Genomic DNA, 17,538 nt, shown 5'->3' with positions numbered 1-17,538 from the left:
ACAACAGCAGAACTGCACGGGTATTTGAATTTCAGAATAATTTCCTTCATTCTCTTACAAACATATTCTTTGTGACTTGTCTCCTTTTGGCGCTCACTACCAATCCCATTTTACTTCCTGATGACTTAATGTGCAAGTGCCAAAGAAAAGGCACAGCTAGGCAGTTTGTTCCAGGCTGTTTCATGCTGCTGTTAAAGTTCAGGTCCAATTTTATCACCGTAACCTCTGACAGTTGCAAGCTGTTGTTGACTCTTGACAGCAGCAGCCTATACCCTGAGTGCATCCTTTTCCTTCAGAGTAAAAGACATGCACAGCCCTTTTCATTTTCAAGAGGAGATGAGAGTTTGGCAGTAGGAGCAAGCCTGTAAAAGGGACTTGGGCATTAAGACAGGGAGATTCCTGTCCTATATTATGGCAATTTTTAGGAGCCAGTTTCTCTCCTGGCTCCTAGAAGTTAGGATCCCAGGATGTTACAATCCCACATGCACCTGGAGAGTGTTAAGCTTCTTATTACAGGGTTTGTAAAACAAACAAAGAAAACAAACCAGCACACTAGACAGGCAGTCACTTGTGCTAGCATGTGGAAAGTCTGAGGGCAATGTTTGTTATATACCACCTGTATCTGTGGTCCACACTCCATGCCTTGGGTTACATAAAATGCCTCCTTCCATGAATACACTTTGGATTTCTGTCAAGCTTCATTAATCCCTTAATCTTGCAAGCTGTGACGGGTATGAAGGAAGGCCATAAACATTTCTCAGTTCCTTGTGGGTAAGACATCCTTTAGGAAATCAGAATCCGTCATTTGAACGGGGATGCTAAAGTAGATTAAAGGGTTTGAACCTATGTCTTGGGTAAAATGCTTTAACAATATAGTCTTGGCTCTAATCCCAGTGGTGTTATTGTGGGCAAATTCCAGCAGTACATTCAGCACACTTGAGGCAAAAGCCTCCTGCTGCTACCCGAGTAGCATGTATTGGGAGGGGTTACAGCCAGTTTCCTCTGAGGGATGAAAAACGTGTTGATCTCAGCAAGGCATAAGTGGGAGCTGAATGTTTTGGCATGCTCAAGCCTTCCGGGCATTTCAGCTCGTTCACAGCAGGTATGGATTTATGAAAGGGCAGCACTGTGTTTTAACGGCTGCCAACCATGAAAAGTGAGGGCAAAAATGCAATAGTAGTATTTCCATAGAAAACTTTGGTTACTGATGACAGTCTTGTGATTTCAGAATGCTTCAATAATGAACCAAAAGATGTGGATCCCAATGAAGATTGTGACTGTAAGTACTAAAATAGAGCTGCACTTAGGTTGTCTTCTGCTGGCTTTGGATACATACTGATGACTGTTAAGGGTGGCAGAGTTTAAAAAGGACTGGAGGTATCCTGTAATGAAACATTCAACCAAACACTTGGAAAAACTATAAAAGAGGTGGTCAGCTAGCCAGATGTATGTAAATGGGGCCTTCTCCTTATTGCTGGCTTTGGTGACTCTCCTTAATACTGTGGGCTTTGTTGTTGCCTTTGTTCTTCAGGCGGCACCAAGTGACAAGCATCAAATAGAAACTATTGCATCTCATTTATTAATCTACACAGTGAAATGTTCTCTGCGCCAAATATCAATAATATGTATTGTTTTCCTCTGCTGATGCTCCCTCCAGCTTGTGATAGCTGTGTAATTACACTGCTGAAGGATTTGAGCACAATAGGTGACGAGCTTCAGCTGATTAAGTCTCAGCTGCAAAATGTCCATGCGAGTACGCACACACTGGAGCAGATGAGACATCTGGAAACACGCATCAAGGACTTAAAGGTAGGCACACATAAACAGAAAAGTGGATTTCAGATTAAGCGGATAAGAGCTAAACCTAGGAACTTATGCCGTCTTTTTGTCAGCTTGCAAGGAAACATACTTTTGATTTCAAATATCAGATGCTGACAGCACTGGGCTTCACTTGTTAGAAGACAGCTATTGTTTCCATGTCATGCTCTGAAAGAAAATCAGTATCTCTGGTTTATTTGAGGCCTGCTTATCTTGAAAGCTATATCTCTGAGGTTTCCCTATAGCTCTGTCCTTTTCCAGCACTTCATGTCTCTGCATTACCAAAAATCCGCAACATTCCAATTGCCAGTACCGAAATTCATTCTAGAAGTTTTTTGTTTGGTCGGAATAGCGGTCGCTATACTCACAGATAAGAAATCCCAGGTTTTGGGCAGCAATTGGTCAGCCTTCATGTTAGTAACGCTGCTTTTATTTACCTTAGGTAAACATTTAACCCAGTGTAATTTTGCTTTTTGTGTCCTGGGTATGAGTGATTTATTGGATTATGTTTTTCCTTTCGTTTCAGGTCTTATTGAACAATTACCGTTCTGTTGTTCATAATCAGGGTTCAAAGGTAGATGAGCTGGAGACAGAATTCATTAACCTAAATTATGATGTAAATGCTCTCCAGGAAAAGGTGACTTACCAAATCAATTTAAAAATACACATCTCTTGACTATATGTTAGCATGCTGTATCCAGATATTTTTAATCTAAGCAGTTTTATCCCTTACTAGGCTGAAATGAACTACAAAGCAGCTGAGATATTATTTAATAATTTTGGCCAAACTCATCAGAAAGGAAAGGATTTGGTTTCACGAATACAAATAGTTGTCAACAATATACAAGGTAAAAATAGATTCTAACTCCATAACATGTTTTGGTTTATGGAATCTTTTCAGATTATTTCCAATATTCTTAATTAAGCATGAGAGGTTTTCTTAAAAAACAACTTCATAATCAGAATTCAGACATATCTGTGGAATTTACTCTTCCTATTAGAAATCTAATATATAATGTTAGTTTAGGAGCCTGCCTTCCCTATAGAGTGAATAGGGACAGAGAAGCTTTACCACAGGGACATTTAGAGCAGCAAATTTTCTATGCTGACTTAAGTGTGACTTTAGTCTGAGTTGCTATCGTAGGCCCTTGTAAGTTAGAAGTTTAAAATTATAGCTGTGAATTTGGTTGTTGGGGACAATTTTAAAGCCTGATGCCTTCTTACTAGCTCTGGTTGTGTGACATGGGGTGCTTTCCAGTTTAATACAATCAAGGCAAAATGGATCTGCTTTGTTAAGAAATTCAGGAATAGGCATGCCTTTTTCATAGAAGAGACCAACCCTCTCATTTGTGTCTTTTGCATAGGTTTAAGCACACCCTCTCTTTGACAATTCTTTTTTTCTCAGTGCTCTTGGAACAAATAGCTGGTACAAATGGAGAAGGTAACAACTTGCCCTTGGGAGATGCTGCCAAAGAACTGGCCGAAGCTCAACGCATGATGACGGAGATGCGAAGCCGCAACTTTGGCCAACTTCAAGCAGAGGCGGAGAAGGAGAGAACAGAAGCTCAGCTGCGTAAGGGCTTGTTCTCTCAGCTTCTTACTCTCTAGAAAGATTAATCTTAAATCTGAAGCATTATTGATTGTTAGGGATAGAGTGCGGGGAGGGGAATTTTGCAATGTATCCCTGGGGTCTGTAGCGGTCATTAGTCAACAGGAAAGTGGAAGCTCTGGAGGGGATTTAAAGGCATTTCTAGTCTTTTATGGAAGAAACCCAGTAGATCCTTCTTTAATAACTAGATGAATCTCAGTAAAATAAAGATGTGGCCGATCATAATATACTTACGCAGTGCTTTGGTGTATTATAATATTTAGGCTATGGCACATGCAGCTATTTTCGAGGAATTATGCATGTAATTTAGCAACAGGTTTTAAGAAGCTGCTAGAGTAGTCCAAGAGCCAGATTATATGAGAATAAGGAAGTTCGGAAGTTCTAATTGCACCAGTTGCACACCCTTTTAGGTTCTCTGCATGTATTTGGGAATTCGGAAACCTGATCGCAGACACTAGAGACAGCAAGAACAGCAAAGTCACAGGCTTATCTCCTAACCAGGGGCATAGTTGAGGAATGTGAAAGACCTTATGAGTAATAGTAATTTCCCCTTACTTTGGACTTTGATACCTACCTCTGAGTAACTCTTCTGTATCCTGTTTTGTAGGCAATGAAATGGGCACTCTTAAGAGTGTGATTCATTTGACCTCTTTTATGTTTCTACCTTCTTTGAGATGAAGTGTGCCCATATCTCTCCACTGATTATAGAGGAAGCTTTGATGACTAGTGCAGATGTAGATGTCTACATTGTAGATGAAATTGTTAATGAAATTGAGTTAGTTCCATATAAAAAAAGAAAATTATTCAGTATTTGCAAATCTTCTTCATCCTTATTTAATTTAGAAATAACCAAGTAAATGTTTATCTGTGCTCTGTGTCTGCAGCAGAAAACTTGTGAGCAGTGAGAAGCTGAATAGCATCTCTGCTATAGCAACACTGAAATTAGTGCTGCAAAAGATGCTCAGTATTTCACACAACCACAGCTTTCTAACCCTAAATAAAGCCCTTTTGAAGGAGGTTTGTTCTGATTCCCTTCTTCTCTGAACAAAACTTTTCTTTCTGGTCCTGATACTGCAGTACTGGCACGGATTAAGAATGAACTACGAAAGTACCACCAAGAAAATCATGGGCTTATTAAAACTGTGAGGGATTCATTGAATGAATACGAATCCAAAATCACTGACCTTCGTGAAGCTCTGAATGAGGCGACAGCACAAATTAAGCAGGCTGAAAACTTGAACAAAGATCATGGGGTTCTGTTGGAAGACATCAAGGTAATGTTGGGGTTTGGGAGGAGAAAGTTAAACTTCAGGAGATATTCAGGAGATGCTTTTGATTGCTGCTTTTGACCTTGCAAAGCCAAGTAGCACTGATCCTTTAGACTTTCTCCAAGGTCTCTTTCCATCTTTTGATGTATGTGTGGACGGGTATAAATGTAGCCTACTCCCACTTGTGGCCTCTTTACGTGACCGGGACAGCGTGACCAAGATATAGCTCTGATGAGAGCAGGGAAGGAGAGACGCTGCCTGGACCTTCTCTTCAACTGCCACTAGCCTTCTTGTTTCCTATTCTAGATCAAATTCCTGATGCTGATGCACTTTTTGTAGTAAGATCTTTCAAGTATCTGGCTTTAACAGCCATGAAAGGTGGGAGCAATAATGTATGCAATACTGTTAAATTATTTGGGATTAATATTCACAGAACTGCTTCTGAGGTCTTATCAGAAAGGTGACAAGATGTAGCTGTAATTCCTGAGCCGTGCTTGATTTTTAGAGCTGGTGAAATAGTACAAGAACTAAGGGTGTGCTGCAGGACCTATTCTTTGAAATTAATTGCCATTTTGCTGAAATATATCACTATTTTAGCACACTCCTGTCCATCCGGTTTGCTAACACTGCTTGAACAAAAGAATTTCTACATTCAACTGTCCCTTTCAATATTTAAATTACCTTTACGTGCATGGACTGTACAATACGTGTGCCACCTTAAGTATGTACAGGTCATAAATCTCTTGATACACTTCTCTGGTAGAGAGATGTGACATGTTACCATGATAGAAACCCAACTGAGGAGAGTTAATGCATCCTTACTTTCAATCCACTTGTCTGCCTGTGTTTGTGGTGTGCCATTACCCTAGAGCTATGCTGTGGATTGTCACAGGGCTGCTCTAGACCAAGGAGCTTCATTCACTTTCCCCTCAGAGCTTTCAAGAGGATAAGATGGGGGGGTTTCACATTCCCTTTCTGGTGACATCCCCAGATGACAGGATAGTGTAATAATTTTACTTCTGCCTTTGAGAGAACAGAAAAGATCAGGGTAGTCACCAGGGAGCTGTTTTTTAAAGTTTCTAGGTTTGAAGTTTCCGAGTTTGAGAGATCAGACACTTAGATGGTCTGTCTTGACAGTTCATCTCAGCTGACCCGTACTATTTTTACTTTGTCTGAGCTCTAATAACTGAACTACTATAGCCTGCTGCCCAGCTGCACGCTCTACTACTGCAGACTCTTGAGTTTTCTCACTCTTCTAATCAGTAGGACAGCATTAGTCCCTAAACGCTATCTGTGTTAATCAGATGCCTATAGTATCTTTGGTAAATCCTACTGCAAGCTAGAGTAGGTAGATATGGTTTTCCCTGCCTTTCATTTTTAAGCCAATCACATGTTTTTCAACCTTCTTCCTCAGAAACGGATTGAGGAGACAAATGTACAACAGAACAGTATCTCGGATATTCTGAGCTCTGCCCGATCCTCCCTGACGCAAGCTAACAGTTTACTTGGATTATTGCGGAAGAGCAAAGAGGTATAGTTAACCTTCTTAAGTTAAGGTTAAAAACCCCAATATCTTGCTGTCCCTGTACTGGGTAGCGTAGCTCAGTGGCTACAACATGAGGCCTATCTGAGCCTCCCAAAAAGGGAGGGATCTCACAGCCCACCCTGAGTGCAAGAGGAGCCTGCCTGCACAGGTTTCTGCAAGAGAAGCCTATTGAATGTTGTGATGTGTCTGAGGAAGACACTGAACTGCAGATATATGAATTTGGGAGAATATCTGTGAGAGAAATATCTTAAAAGATTGTGCTATTCTTGTATTTCTTTCTAGGCAATTGCTTTTAGCCACTGTCACAGACAGGACTCTGGGCTAGAAGGACCTTTGGTTTGACTCAGTTTGACAGGCTTTGTTTTTACATAATAGGTCTGGAAGCATAATATAATGATTAGCAGTTGTTTCCAGTAACCTGCAGCGTAAATTGGAAGGGAATGTTTTTCCCTTTGTAACACTGAAGGAGACAAGGACAAAATCAGACATGTGTGAACACAAGTAAGATTTTATCTTTGTAAACCCACAGGAATATGAAAGCCTGGCCGCTCAGCTGGATGGAGCAAGGAAGGATATGAATGAAAAGCTGACAAATAGCTCCTTATCGGCAAGCAAAGAACCGTTGGTGGTGAGGGCTGAGGAACATGCCAAATCTTTGCAAGACTTGGCAAAACAACTGGAAGAGTATGTTGCTATTCCTGTAAATGAACGATTTTTGTACATAACATCCATGGTTGCAATGCTCTGTCTGTAACTTCACTTGCTTTAATGACCATTTGCAAATTTAGAAGAAAATTCGGTTTCTTCTTCTGCTTCTTCACGATGTACAGATGTTTTGATGTTTTCTTTGTTCCCCACAAACCAGATTTTCCTGTATTTTTCCTGATTTTTTTTTTTCCCCAGAAGTGGGGACTCCCATAATATGGCTTTATATTACTGCATTGACACTTCATTAACTTCTTACTAACGAGAGAAGATCCTCATGTACAGGGTGGGAAAACGTTTAGAATATCTTTTTTGTAGTGTTATGTCCTGTACTCCTACTCAGGAATACCTTTATGATGTCAATTAATTGGGGCAAAAAATTGGAAGAAATTTTATCTTCAGACATGCCCATTTACATTAGTGAGGAAAAGAATTCCTATAGTTTTCTCATCCTTTGAGGAATCTTCTAGAAAGACAAAAATATGAGAAACTCAATATGAATCAAGCGTTCCTCTCTCCATTACTTGTACTTTACCTTGGAATTATGAGTGAGGCTTTGGAGGCCTTCTATGGTAGGTGCATCAGAACAAAATGTAAAAAGTGAAACTGATTTTTTTTTTCCTGTGCAAATTGTTTGCATTTTGTCATTACATCTACTAGAAACTCTCAAAAAGTTAAATTCCAAAATACCTAACTCAGAGGAAAAATTCTTGGTTAAAAAAAAAGTATAGCTCACTTTTTGTTAGTTTTCAGTGTGACTTTGTTTTTTCAGTTAAGAAGACACTGTTCTCACAAATACAAGGCAACTGATATTGGGCAGTTGCATAGCTCATGGGGAGTGGGTACAAGAGATTTTGATTGTTGCTTCTGATTCCAGAACTGCCGTGCTGCTTCTTGGGGAAAAGCTCAAGGGTCATGTAGTTGCTCCATCTGCTGCTCCTGTAGGGTGCTGGTGCAGACAGAGATTCTCTGGAAGCTGTAGTTCTCTGAATTGAAGTGTATTTGGGGGGCTGTGATGGAGGTGGCTTACTGGCTTTGTGCCTTGGTGAATTCTCACAACCTTAATTTAAAGATTCATTCATTTCATATTGGTTGGCCTCTAAGTTTGATTTTTTTTTCAGAATGGAATTACAGATCTAACTGAAAAACATTTTCTGTATTGGCATTAATTAGAAAAAGTACACTGAGTTCAGGTGGATCCAGAGTACTCCTCACAGGGCACAGTCTTTGCAGAAGCCTGCATTTTTCACCCTGTTTCCTACAGAATAAAGAACAGTGCCAGGAAGGACGAATTGGTAGGCTGTGCTGTGGAAGCCTCTACTGCCTATGACAATATTATTAATGCCATCAAAGCAGCAGAGGAAGCAGCCAACAAAGCTGGGAATGCAGCTGACTCAGCTTTATCGGTAAGTACCCGTAAGTGGCCAAATGATAGTGAACTTGTTATAACTAGATTTTTTTTTTAGCTATCAGAGAGGCACCCAAAAAAGACCCGTGTGTTTTGGCATGCCTTATTTCTCTGTGGCCATTATATAAGCTGGTATTCTGCATGTTCATCAACTAGTCTTGGTTCAGCACTAAACAGGCTAGTTACTGCCTTTCTGATGAGGCTGTCCGTATGAATACTGTTTCTTTTAGTGCAAAATAAAGAGATCTGCATATGGCAAGCCTGGTAATCACTGAAGGTGATTTCAGGTATTCTCTTTTATTTTTCAGTAGTAATACCGACAAGCTCGTCAGCAGAGGAGTAGTATCTAACAGCTGTGTGCTAGTAATTTCTTCTAAATGCCCCAAAATTTATCAGAAGTTTGTTAAGGACCAAGGTTGTATTATGCTTAAATTAATCTTGATAATTGTTATTTAAGGTGGTGCTTTTCACTGAAATCTCTGCCCTTGTATAGTTGGTTTTTTTAAACTGGATTGGGCTATCTCTTTTACTCCTTAAATTGTAGTATAATAATTATAGCGGTCTTACAGTTCCATGCTTCTATTACCAGACTGTGAAGAGAGAAGACCTATCAGGAAAAGCTGCAAAGTTAAAATCCGAGAGCAGTACACTCCTGAATCAAGCACGGGAGACTGAAAGGACCTTGCAAGGTACCGAGAAAGAAAGTGACAGTAGAAATGCTGGCACAGCATGACAAGCTTTCATTTGAACCATGAATTTTCACAGTCCAGCAAAGCTCTGCAGCACATATTTAACCAGAAGAGGCTAGTTCCATTACAGTGGGACATCTTGTGATGGATATTTCCAATGGCAAAAAGGCCAGAAAGTGGATTTCATACTTCTGCTATGCTATACACCTTTGCAGTACTTCTGTCCAGTAAATCCTTAGCCTTGTACTTGTTTTGCAGTGCAAATGCTCATTCATTGCTCACTGGCAACGTGAGCTGTGTAAGAGTGCAGACTGGTGCTGCCACACCATCTGTCCAACAGAGAGGTGGTATTTGTGTTTAAAATTCATACAGGGCATTCACTGTTTTGCAGCTATTGGTCCAACCCTTGAAGACATAAAGCAAAGACTTGATGTCACTGATGGAAAGAAGAAAACACTGCAAACAGATCTTGTCACTCTTCAAAATAGTATTGATGGGATAAACAGAGGTCAGTAACTTACTGGTCACTTCTGTTTTGCCTTTTTCATCTATTACTATGAGAATCTGCACGTGCATTTGTGTGTATTTCAGATGACATCGACAGCATCATCACCAGTGCCAAGAACATGGTAAAAAGTGCCAAGGATGTTACAACTCATGTATTGGATGAACTGGTCCCAATTCAAGTAGATGTGGAAAAAATGAAGAGTACCTATGGAAGCACTCAGAGTGCTGACTTCAGTAAAGCATTGATGGAGGCAAACAATTCAGGTAGGTGTTGTATTTGCTGTTGCAGGTGCTGAGACCTGCCAAGTCACTGTTAGGTGAACACGGTCAGTTTTGCAGCCAAAATTTTAGTCATCAAAAAGTTAGGCACCTAGCCTAAGTTAGTATTCTGAGCTTCCTTTATTGCTGGTGGAGAGTGACAGGTAGAGAAAAAGGTGATTCAGGCCATCCTGCAGTCTGTGGGTTTCATCCAACAGAAGTGAGACCATCCATGACTGGTCTCTAAAGACTTGGAGGCCAGTGACTAGCAGGGTACCCCAGGGGTCAGTACTGATTTTGACCCTGTTTAACATCTTCATTAATGATCTGAATGATGGGGCAGAGTATACCCCCCAAAAGTTTGCTGACGACACAAAGCTGGGATGAGTGGCTGATACACCAGAGGGTCATGCTGCCATCCAGACGGACCTCAACAGGCTGCAAAAATAGGCTGACAGTAACCTCATTAAGTTAACAAGAAGTCCTGCACCTGAGGAGAAACAACCCCATGCATCAGTATATGCTGGGAGGTGGCCAGTCTGGAAAGCAGCTTTGCAGAAAAGGACCTGGGGGTTCTGGTGGGCACCAAGCTGAACATGAACCAGGGGCAAAGGCTGGAACACAGGAGGTTCCCTCTGAACATCAGGAAACACTTTTTTATGGTGAGGGTAACCAAGCACTGGCACAGATTGCCCAGAGAGGTTGTGGAGTCTCTAACCTTGGAGATATTCAAAAGCCGTCTAGACATGATTCTGGGCAACTGGCACTAGATGGTCGTGCTTGTGCACAGGGTTTGGACAAGATGACCTCCAGAGGCCCCTTCCAGCCTCAGCCACTCTGTGATTCTGTGATTTTCCGCTACACTGACTAGAGAAGGAACCTAGACAATTAGCTTAGGCTAGATGTCTGTTAGCTGAAATTAAGTGAAATGGCTTGCATAGAGACTTGCATAGAAAACAAGGGACAATCACAACCCCAAACAGCATCTTTTTTCATCCTTTCATCAGCTTTGCCTGATAAAGTCAAGTGAGAGAAAACATTTTAAATTAGCTAAATACAAGAGCCAGCCCTGCATGTTATTGCAGAGTCATAAGTCATCTCTGCAGTTATGAGACTGGTTTAGAAGTCATACTTAGAAAAATAATAGGTCTGGATTTCTTCTTCTTTGCCTTCTGCATCATAGGGTTGCAGTCTGCTAATACCTTCAGGCTTTCTTTTTTTTTTTAATAATCACAGGAGATGAAAAATTATTTCCTGCTTAAATGAAAGTTGAAATTCTCATATTATCTCCTTTTCTCCTGAAATAAACCTGACCAGATACTGTAAGGCTTACTACTGAATTGTGATGACTAGCAACCCTGACACAAGAATATAAGACAAGCCCTACTTGGTCAGGCCAGCAGTCTGCCTACCCCAGTATTCCCTCTCCAACAGTGGCAGCAGGAGATGTTACCCAGGGAATGTACACAAGCTTGGTCCCTGTCTGCTGTGTGTTATGCTCATACACGGTCACTGGATAATAACGTTAGAGAGCACATCCCTGTCTGTTCCATGTAATATTTTTTTCTGGACCTGAATTTATCTATCACATTTTTGGAAGTGCTGATTCTGTCTGATTCCACAAATACCTTTGGCCACAAATTCCAGGAGTACATTGTATTCCACTGTATTCCAGGAGTACATATACTCTGTATAAACTCCTAGTTTCAGTGAGGGCTTCCTAATATTGTAGGGCTAATGAAAACAGTTCTGTCATCACCCTGACACTGCTTTTCTGATAATCACGTAGCGATATCGTATTTTTGCGTGTTTTCCCCCTCATTTCTATCATCAAGGATTTTTTTTTCTTTCATTGCAGTAAAAAAGTTGACAAACAAACTTCCAGATCTGTTCAGCAAGATCGAGAGTATCAACCAACAGCTGATGCCAATAAGCAACATCTCTGAGAATTTAAATCGCATAAGAGTGCTGATTCAGCAGGCAAGAAGTGCTGCAAATAAGGTCTGTCCTGGACAGTGCAATCATGCTTGACCTCAGTGGCTTGGACACGCAGCAGTACTTATGTTCCTCTTTCTCTTTCTAAATTCTTTTGTTAGAATGTGTGTGAAAGACCAGACATAAATTTAATTCAACGGCCCCACCCAGCACTTAAAGTAACTGTGATGATGGGAAGCATAATGATTTGTACCTAAAAATGAGTGGATGCAGTAGCATCCTGTTCCATGCCCAGGGCACCTCTGCAATACTTATTTGTACAATAGTGTCTTGCCTTCCAAGGTACATTGTGGTGTCTTTGGCAGCAGAGGTAGAGTTGGCTCTGCGGCTTAGAGGCAGGGCTCTCCACTCATGCACGGCCAGGGGAATGCTGACACTGCCAAAGGAGTTGTGTAGCCCTGTGCTCTCGTGTCTCCAGCTGCCCCAAGATGTTAGGAGGTGGCTGTTAGCATCTTCTTATTAGACTGCTCTTTCTCCATTTAAGCAACTGCTGTAGCTGCTCAAGGGTTAGTGTGGTCTCAGGTCCCTGAGCAGCATCCCCGAGGTCATCACAAATAACCTACAGTTACAATAAGAGGAACCTGTGACCATGGTATAAATGGCTGTAATAGGATATGCCTTTATTAATATCAGAGGTGCATTATAATTTCCAACAGACAGCCAAGTCCAGCTAAGTGAAGCATCAGGATATGTATGTAGACATCTAAATAATTCATAGGCTTGCTCTTTAGAGCTGCAGGGCACATTCTTCCCTTTCCATGTACCAAAGGTAACAATTACTTGACAGAGGCTCGGTAAGGGTTGATTAATTGATGTCTGGAGTAAAAAAATGCTGTGTTAAGTGATAAATATTGATAATACAGAATACTGTATTATCCCAACTGTTTCCTATATATGGTGTTTGGTAGGATCATAGTCCAAATCTGTAGAAATTGATGGCTGTAGGATGACTAGGAAATGTAATAGGTTACTTTGCAATTAAACAAACAGTGAAATAAGTAGGGGTAGTAGCAACAGAGAATTATAGCATACTGAATTTTTATTTTTTTTTTTAACAGGTTGCTATTCCTATGAGGTTCAATGGCAGCTCTGGTGTAGAGGTTCGACCTCCAAGCAACCTTGAAGATCTGAAAGGCTATACTTCAATTTCTTTCTTTCTCCAAAGACCTAAGAAAAGATCAGACACCCTCCAGAGCAGATCAAATAAGTTTGTACTGTACCTGGGTAATAAAGACGTAGGTATATTTTGAGATTTAATCTGATTCTTAGAACAGACAATATGCTTCAAGAAACAGATGGGAGGTGATTTATTTTGACTGAAGCTTAGAGCTACTGTTGGTCCATTTCTTTGTAATTGCCATTATGAGGTGGTAGAAGTGTTTTGTGAAGAAAAGTTCATTCCTCCACCAGCAAAGTAACTTGTTGGGTTACTGACTGCTTTGCCCTTTGATGCTTTGCTGTTTTGCTCCTTTGGAAGTTACTCCTCTGTCATGGATACCGTCATACAGCCTTGTCAGAAGTGTCAGGTTCTGCAGCAGTCAGCACAAACTCAGCCCAACTCCTGCCTCAGAGCTTTGATTCTTATCACAATATAAGTCACTGTGAGTTTCTCTGTTGGTTAAAAAAAAATTTATCATTTCAGTTTTAAAATCCAGTCCCTCAGCCCTTCATTTTTTTCTCTTCTGAACATGCAGAACAGTACGGACCTGCTTGTGCATTCAGGCTTGCTCAAGCACCATCAAACATTTAAAAAATTTCCTGCATGAGGTTCATAACTATGTATTTTTAAGTCGTCCTATCTGACAGCAGCTGTATCTGTGGTGAGTCCTGTGCATACAGAGAAAACTGTTTAAAGGCAGTTGTTCTACACTGGATTTCACCTTTTTATTCCCTAAATATCTGGCCAGAGTATCTGTTGACAACATTTTAATTGTTACCTGTGAAATATGGTATGTTGGAGAAATAAAATGAGAATTGTTTGGGAAAATGACTGCTTCCAGTCACCTCGGTAGGAACCCTTGTCCCTGACTGTTTTTCATTTCAAAGATGTGAAACATCTTTTTAATTTCACAGATGTTGAGTCTAATTTTTAGTAAAGGTGTCATGTTTTCATGGCTTTAGCTGGGAGATGTTACAAATGGGAAAATTATTTTAGCTACTCTTGTTATAAAAATAAAAAGCCACACATGAATAATTAATTTATAACTATATTCACCGAATCAGTGCAACACATTATTCATTGAATCAGTGCAACATATAAGATTACAATTTTTTCTTCCCAGAACTGATAAACTTAACAACAATTCGCATCATTAGGTGGGTGGATTTCTTACAACCCATGCACGGTATGATGATGTCTCTGAGGAAATGCTGCTGTGTTTTACCTTCATTAACATTAATAATTTATTTATGATTATTTGCTTTGCTGTTCTTAGGCTTCCAAGGACTATATTGGTATGGCTGTGAAAAATGATCGCCTCACTTGTGTCTATAACCTGGGAGACGGCGATGAAGAAATAGATGTGCAGCCACTTGTGACTGAAAGTGAAACTGAGGAAGCCATTATGGATCAAGTTAAATTTGAAAGGTAGAAAATCCACAATGCATCTTTTCCAAAACCTGCTAAGAACATCTTTTATTAGTGTGATGTGATATTTTGCCTGTTTGTTTTGTTTTAGGATTTACCAGTATGTAAAGCTGAATTACATCAAAGCAGCAACATCAACTTATCTACAGGATGGAAGACCTTTGACTCCAAACAGTGCAGGCAATGACATCCTCTTAAATCTTGATCCCAGCACTGTTGTTTTTTATGTTGGAGGATACCCACCAGATTTTAGGGTACAGAAAGTTGCTTAGTATATAAGAGATTTCTGTATTAATCATTCTGTTGTTCTTACAGGTAAAGGTTGGAACTAGTAGTCTTTCAAAGGCTATGTAAAAGTTTATCCATATCAGTAGAAATAGTTGGGACACAAAGAGATGCTACTTCCTACAGAAGCTGCCTGGCTTATAGTATGCTACAACTCAAAGAAGGGAGCATGATGGTATTTCATCTGCTGAGGACAGCATGAAACCTGTCCAGCGCTGCTTAAATACTAGTCCCAATCCATCCATATGACTCCACTTTAAATTGTGCTGCAGCGCTCCTGGGCTGGTATCAGATGGTTTGGATATTACATACAAAGATAAGATAATTTTATCATATTTAGAATGCCATATTCTGTGTCTTATTAATATTTGCAGTAAGTCTTAGCAGTTACATGTCAATGTAAAATTTTGTCAGCTGATATAGACGGAATGTTTTTGATGACACTATTTTGCAGCCTCCACAGAAGCTAGACTATCCTCATTATGAAGGCTGCATTGAATTAGACAGCCTAAACGAGCATATTATCAGCCTCTACAACTTCAAGAGGACATTTAATCTCAATACCACTGAAGTGCAACCCTGCAGAAGGTATGATATAAATGCAGAAGTGTTTCACTGTTCTGTGATTTCACTGTGATGAATTCTTGTCTTTTCATATCCAGAAGAGCAACTACTGTGGCTAAGCGGGTGATTTTTTTCTAGCTCTTGGGTCATAACTACATTTCTTAGAGAAAATCCTCAGTGTTGGCATGATTCACATCTATGGCAATCTCAGTCCACTAGCCAGCAATTTAAATGTTACAATCCCCAGGCACAATTCATGGACTAATGTATTTAACTCCTTTACACAGTAAATATTACATTAAGTGCAAAAAAAGTCAGCCACTAATTATTTCCTCTCTAAAAACCATATGCAAATCCAATAGAAGCCAGTGGAAGGTTTTCTTTTCACTTGGGTTAGGTCAGAATTTGGCCCTATTAGTGGCCCTGTACCAAATGCTGTGATATAAGCTTTTTTTAAAATTATAATTTATAGTAAGTCTGTGTGGCAGTAGTTCTTGCTCTCATGTATTCACATCTGTGACGTTGAATTATTACAGGTATAAAGAAGAGACTGACCAAAGCTATTTTGAAGGCACTGGTTATGCCAGTGTCACATTCAAAAAACCAAATACCTCTCAAGTACGCTTTGAGCAGACAATTGAGACTACTGCAGATGAAGGCATTGTGTTTTTCGCAGCAAACGGGGTAATTTTTGGAATGCTTCTCTCTGTTTTGTTGTCCAAAAACATTTTTTAAAACTTTGCATACTCAGGAACATGTTAGATTTAGTAACAACCATAAGGAAATTTCTTAAAAGGTTCATTTGTGTCTATGTGGCACATTAGTAGATTCTGCTGTATGTTTAATGTTATATGGTTTAGGTAGTCCTGCGAGGAGCAGGGAGTTGGACTCGATGACCCTTACGGGTCCCTTCCAATTTGAGGTATTCTATGATTCTCTAATGGCTGCTGAATACTCACTTTGTCAAGGCTGAAGGAAAAAATCATTCTAAGTAGCTCCTCCGTTAGGCCATGCAGAGAATTCAAAACCGGGGGCAGGCAGGGAAGAAGTCATTTGAATCAAACCAATTTTGAAATACTGAAATCCTCCAGAAGTGGAAGCGCATGCTTCCCAAATCTAGATGTGGGTGCTAACAGAGTTCAGGAAGAATTTAGAAAGTGATGTGGTGACTTACACCTGTAAAGGTGCTCAAAACAGCAGTCGTGCCACTTATATAATAACATTATAGGCATGTTTGCAGTCACTGTGATGTGTTCTGGATAATATCTCAATGCTGTAAAAAGTCAGTAGACACCTTGAAATGACAAAAAGTCCTCTAGAGGTTTGGAGAATACATCTGGAGCTGCTACCAGATCTGTTTATAACAGTTTAAAGTAATTATGGTTGTTATTATTATAAGTTTTAGCCTGCTTTGTGTTCTCTTTTCCCCCAAAAGCTTTACTGAAACAACTAGATAGCTTCATTAAAATTAGTCACATGACAGTGAAATATATATGAAATGCTGGCCGTTTAATTGTGTTGGTGTTTTGTTTTGTTTTGTTTTTTTTTTTACTGCAGGATCAGTTCATCAGTGTGCTCATTAAAGATGGTCGTACAGTTTTTAGATACAAAGTTGGCTCTGAGCCTCCAAAAGAAATAGAAAGTAATACAATTTTAAATGATGGAACATATAAACAAGTATGTAATTTTAAACAATCAATCAAGTGATCATTATTTGTAAAAATACACATTAACGGAAACTAAACATCTTGTTGTAAAGTTTAGTTCTGAATTTTTCTTTTGCATTGAGGGGATCAAGCTCTTCAGGATTAGTTTGGACATGTGAAAATTAATCTTTCTACTGTCGTGCTTTCCTGTGAGGAAGTTCAGGTTTAACAGAAAATCCACCAAAGAAAAAAAACTCTGTGACAGAGCATTGCTTTATTTATAGAAGGCTGCGTACATTGCAATTATTAACATTATTTTCATACTTAGATTAGTGTTTTTACCACCTCTGCATTTCTTTCTTCAGGCCACGCTTATCTTTAAAGAGATTACTTTTTTGTAGTCTTTGTTGTTGCTTGTCTACTTTCAGTCAGGCTGGTTTGTCACACTACTAGAGTGAAATCGTAAAGACATTGTTAAAACCTTTGATTGCCATGTTGATTCATTCCCCCTTTTCCCTTTACTACATCTCCAACTAAATAGTGTAGGTCACAGGGTCTGCTGGAGGGAGCTTTTATGCCATACTGGGTCAAGTTACCTCCAGCCAGCTGACTGACCTGGTCTTTGTATGAGGCGGCAGCTCCTGAATCTTCAA

General features: G+C 39.9%; 1 protein-coding gene across 1 annotated transcript in view; it reads left to right on the top strand.

The window, feature by feature from the left end:
* The window catches only part of LAMA3 (laminin subunit alpha 3), a 127,074-nt gene that overhangs the window by 97,876 nt on the left and 11,660 nt on the right, over positions 1-17,538 (top strand). Inside the window, exons 46-64 of the mRNA XM_064442858.1 lie at positions 1,229-1,279; positions 1,658-1,809; positions 2,345-2,455; positions 2,555-2,666; positions 3,224-3,391; positions 4,505-4,701; positions 6,110-6,226; positions 6,771-6,925; positions 8,211-8,352; positions 8,944-9,043; positions 9,435-9,551; positions 9,635-9,814; positions 11,667-11,809; positions 12,862-13,038; positions 14,239-14,390; positions 14,482-14,644; positions 15,130-15,263; positions 15,776-15,923; positions 16,797-16,916. Of these exons, the coding sequence (XP_064298928.1) occupies positions 1,229-1,279; positions 1,658-1,809; positions 2,345-2,455; positions 2,555-2,666; positions 3,224-3,391; positions 4,505-4,701; positions 6,110-6,226; positions 6,771-6,925; positions 8,211-8,352; positions 8,944-9,043; positions 9,435-9,551; positions 9,635-9,814; positions 11,667-11,809; positions 12,862-13,038; positions 14,239-14,390; positions 14,482-14,644; positions 15,130-15,263; positions 15,776-15,923; positions 16,797-16,916 (2,639 nt within the window). The remainder of the gene's footprint in view (positions 1-1,228; positions 1,280-1,657; positions 1,810-2,344; positions 2,456-2,554; positions 2,667-3,223; positions 3,392-4,504; positions 4,702-6,109; positions 6,227-6,770; positions 6,926-8,210; positions 8,353-8,943; positions 9,044-9,434; positions 9,552-9,634; positions 9,815-11,666; positions 11,810-12,861; positions 13,039-14,238; positions 14,391-14,481; positions 14,645-15,129; positions 15,264-15,775; positions 15,924-16,796; positions 16,917-17,538) is intronic.

The sequence above is a fragment of the Phalacrocorax carbo genome, chromosome 2, assembly GCF_963921805.1.
Source record: "Phalacrocorax carbo chromosome 2, bPhaCar2.1, whole genome shotgun sequence".
Taxonomy (NCBI): domain Eukaryota; kingdom Metazoa; phylum Chordata; class Aves; order Suliformes; family Phalacrocoracidae; genus Phalacrocorax; species Phalacrocorax carbo.
The sequence above is the reverse complement of the archived record's forward strand: the minus strand, read 5'-3'. Positions and strand labels throughout refer to the sequence as shown.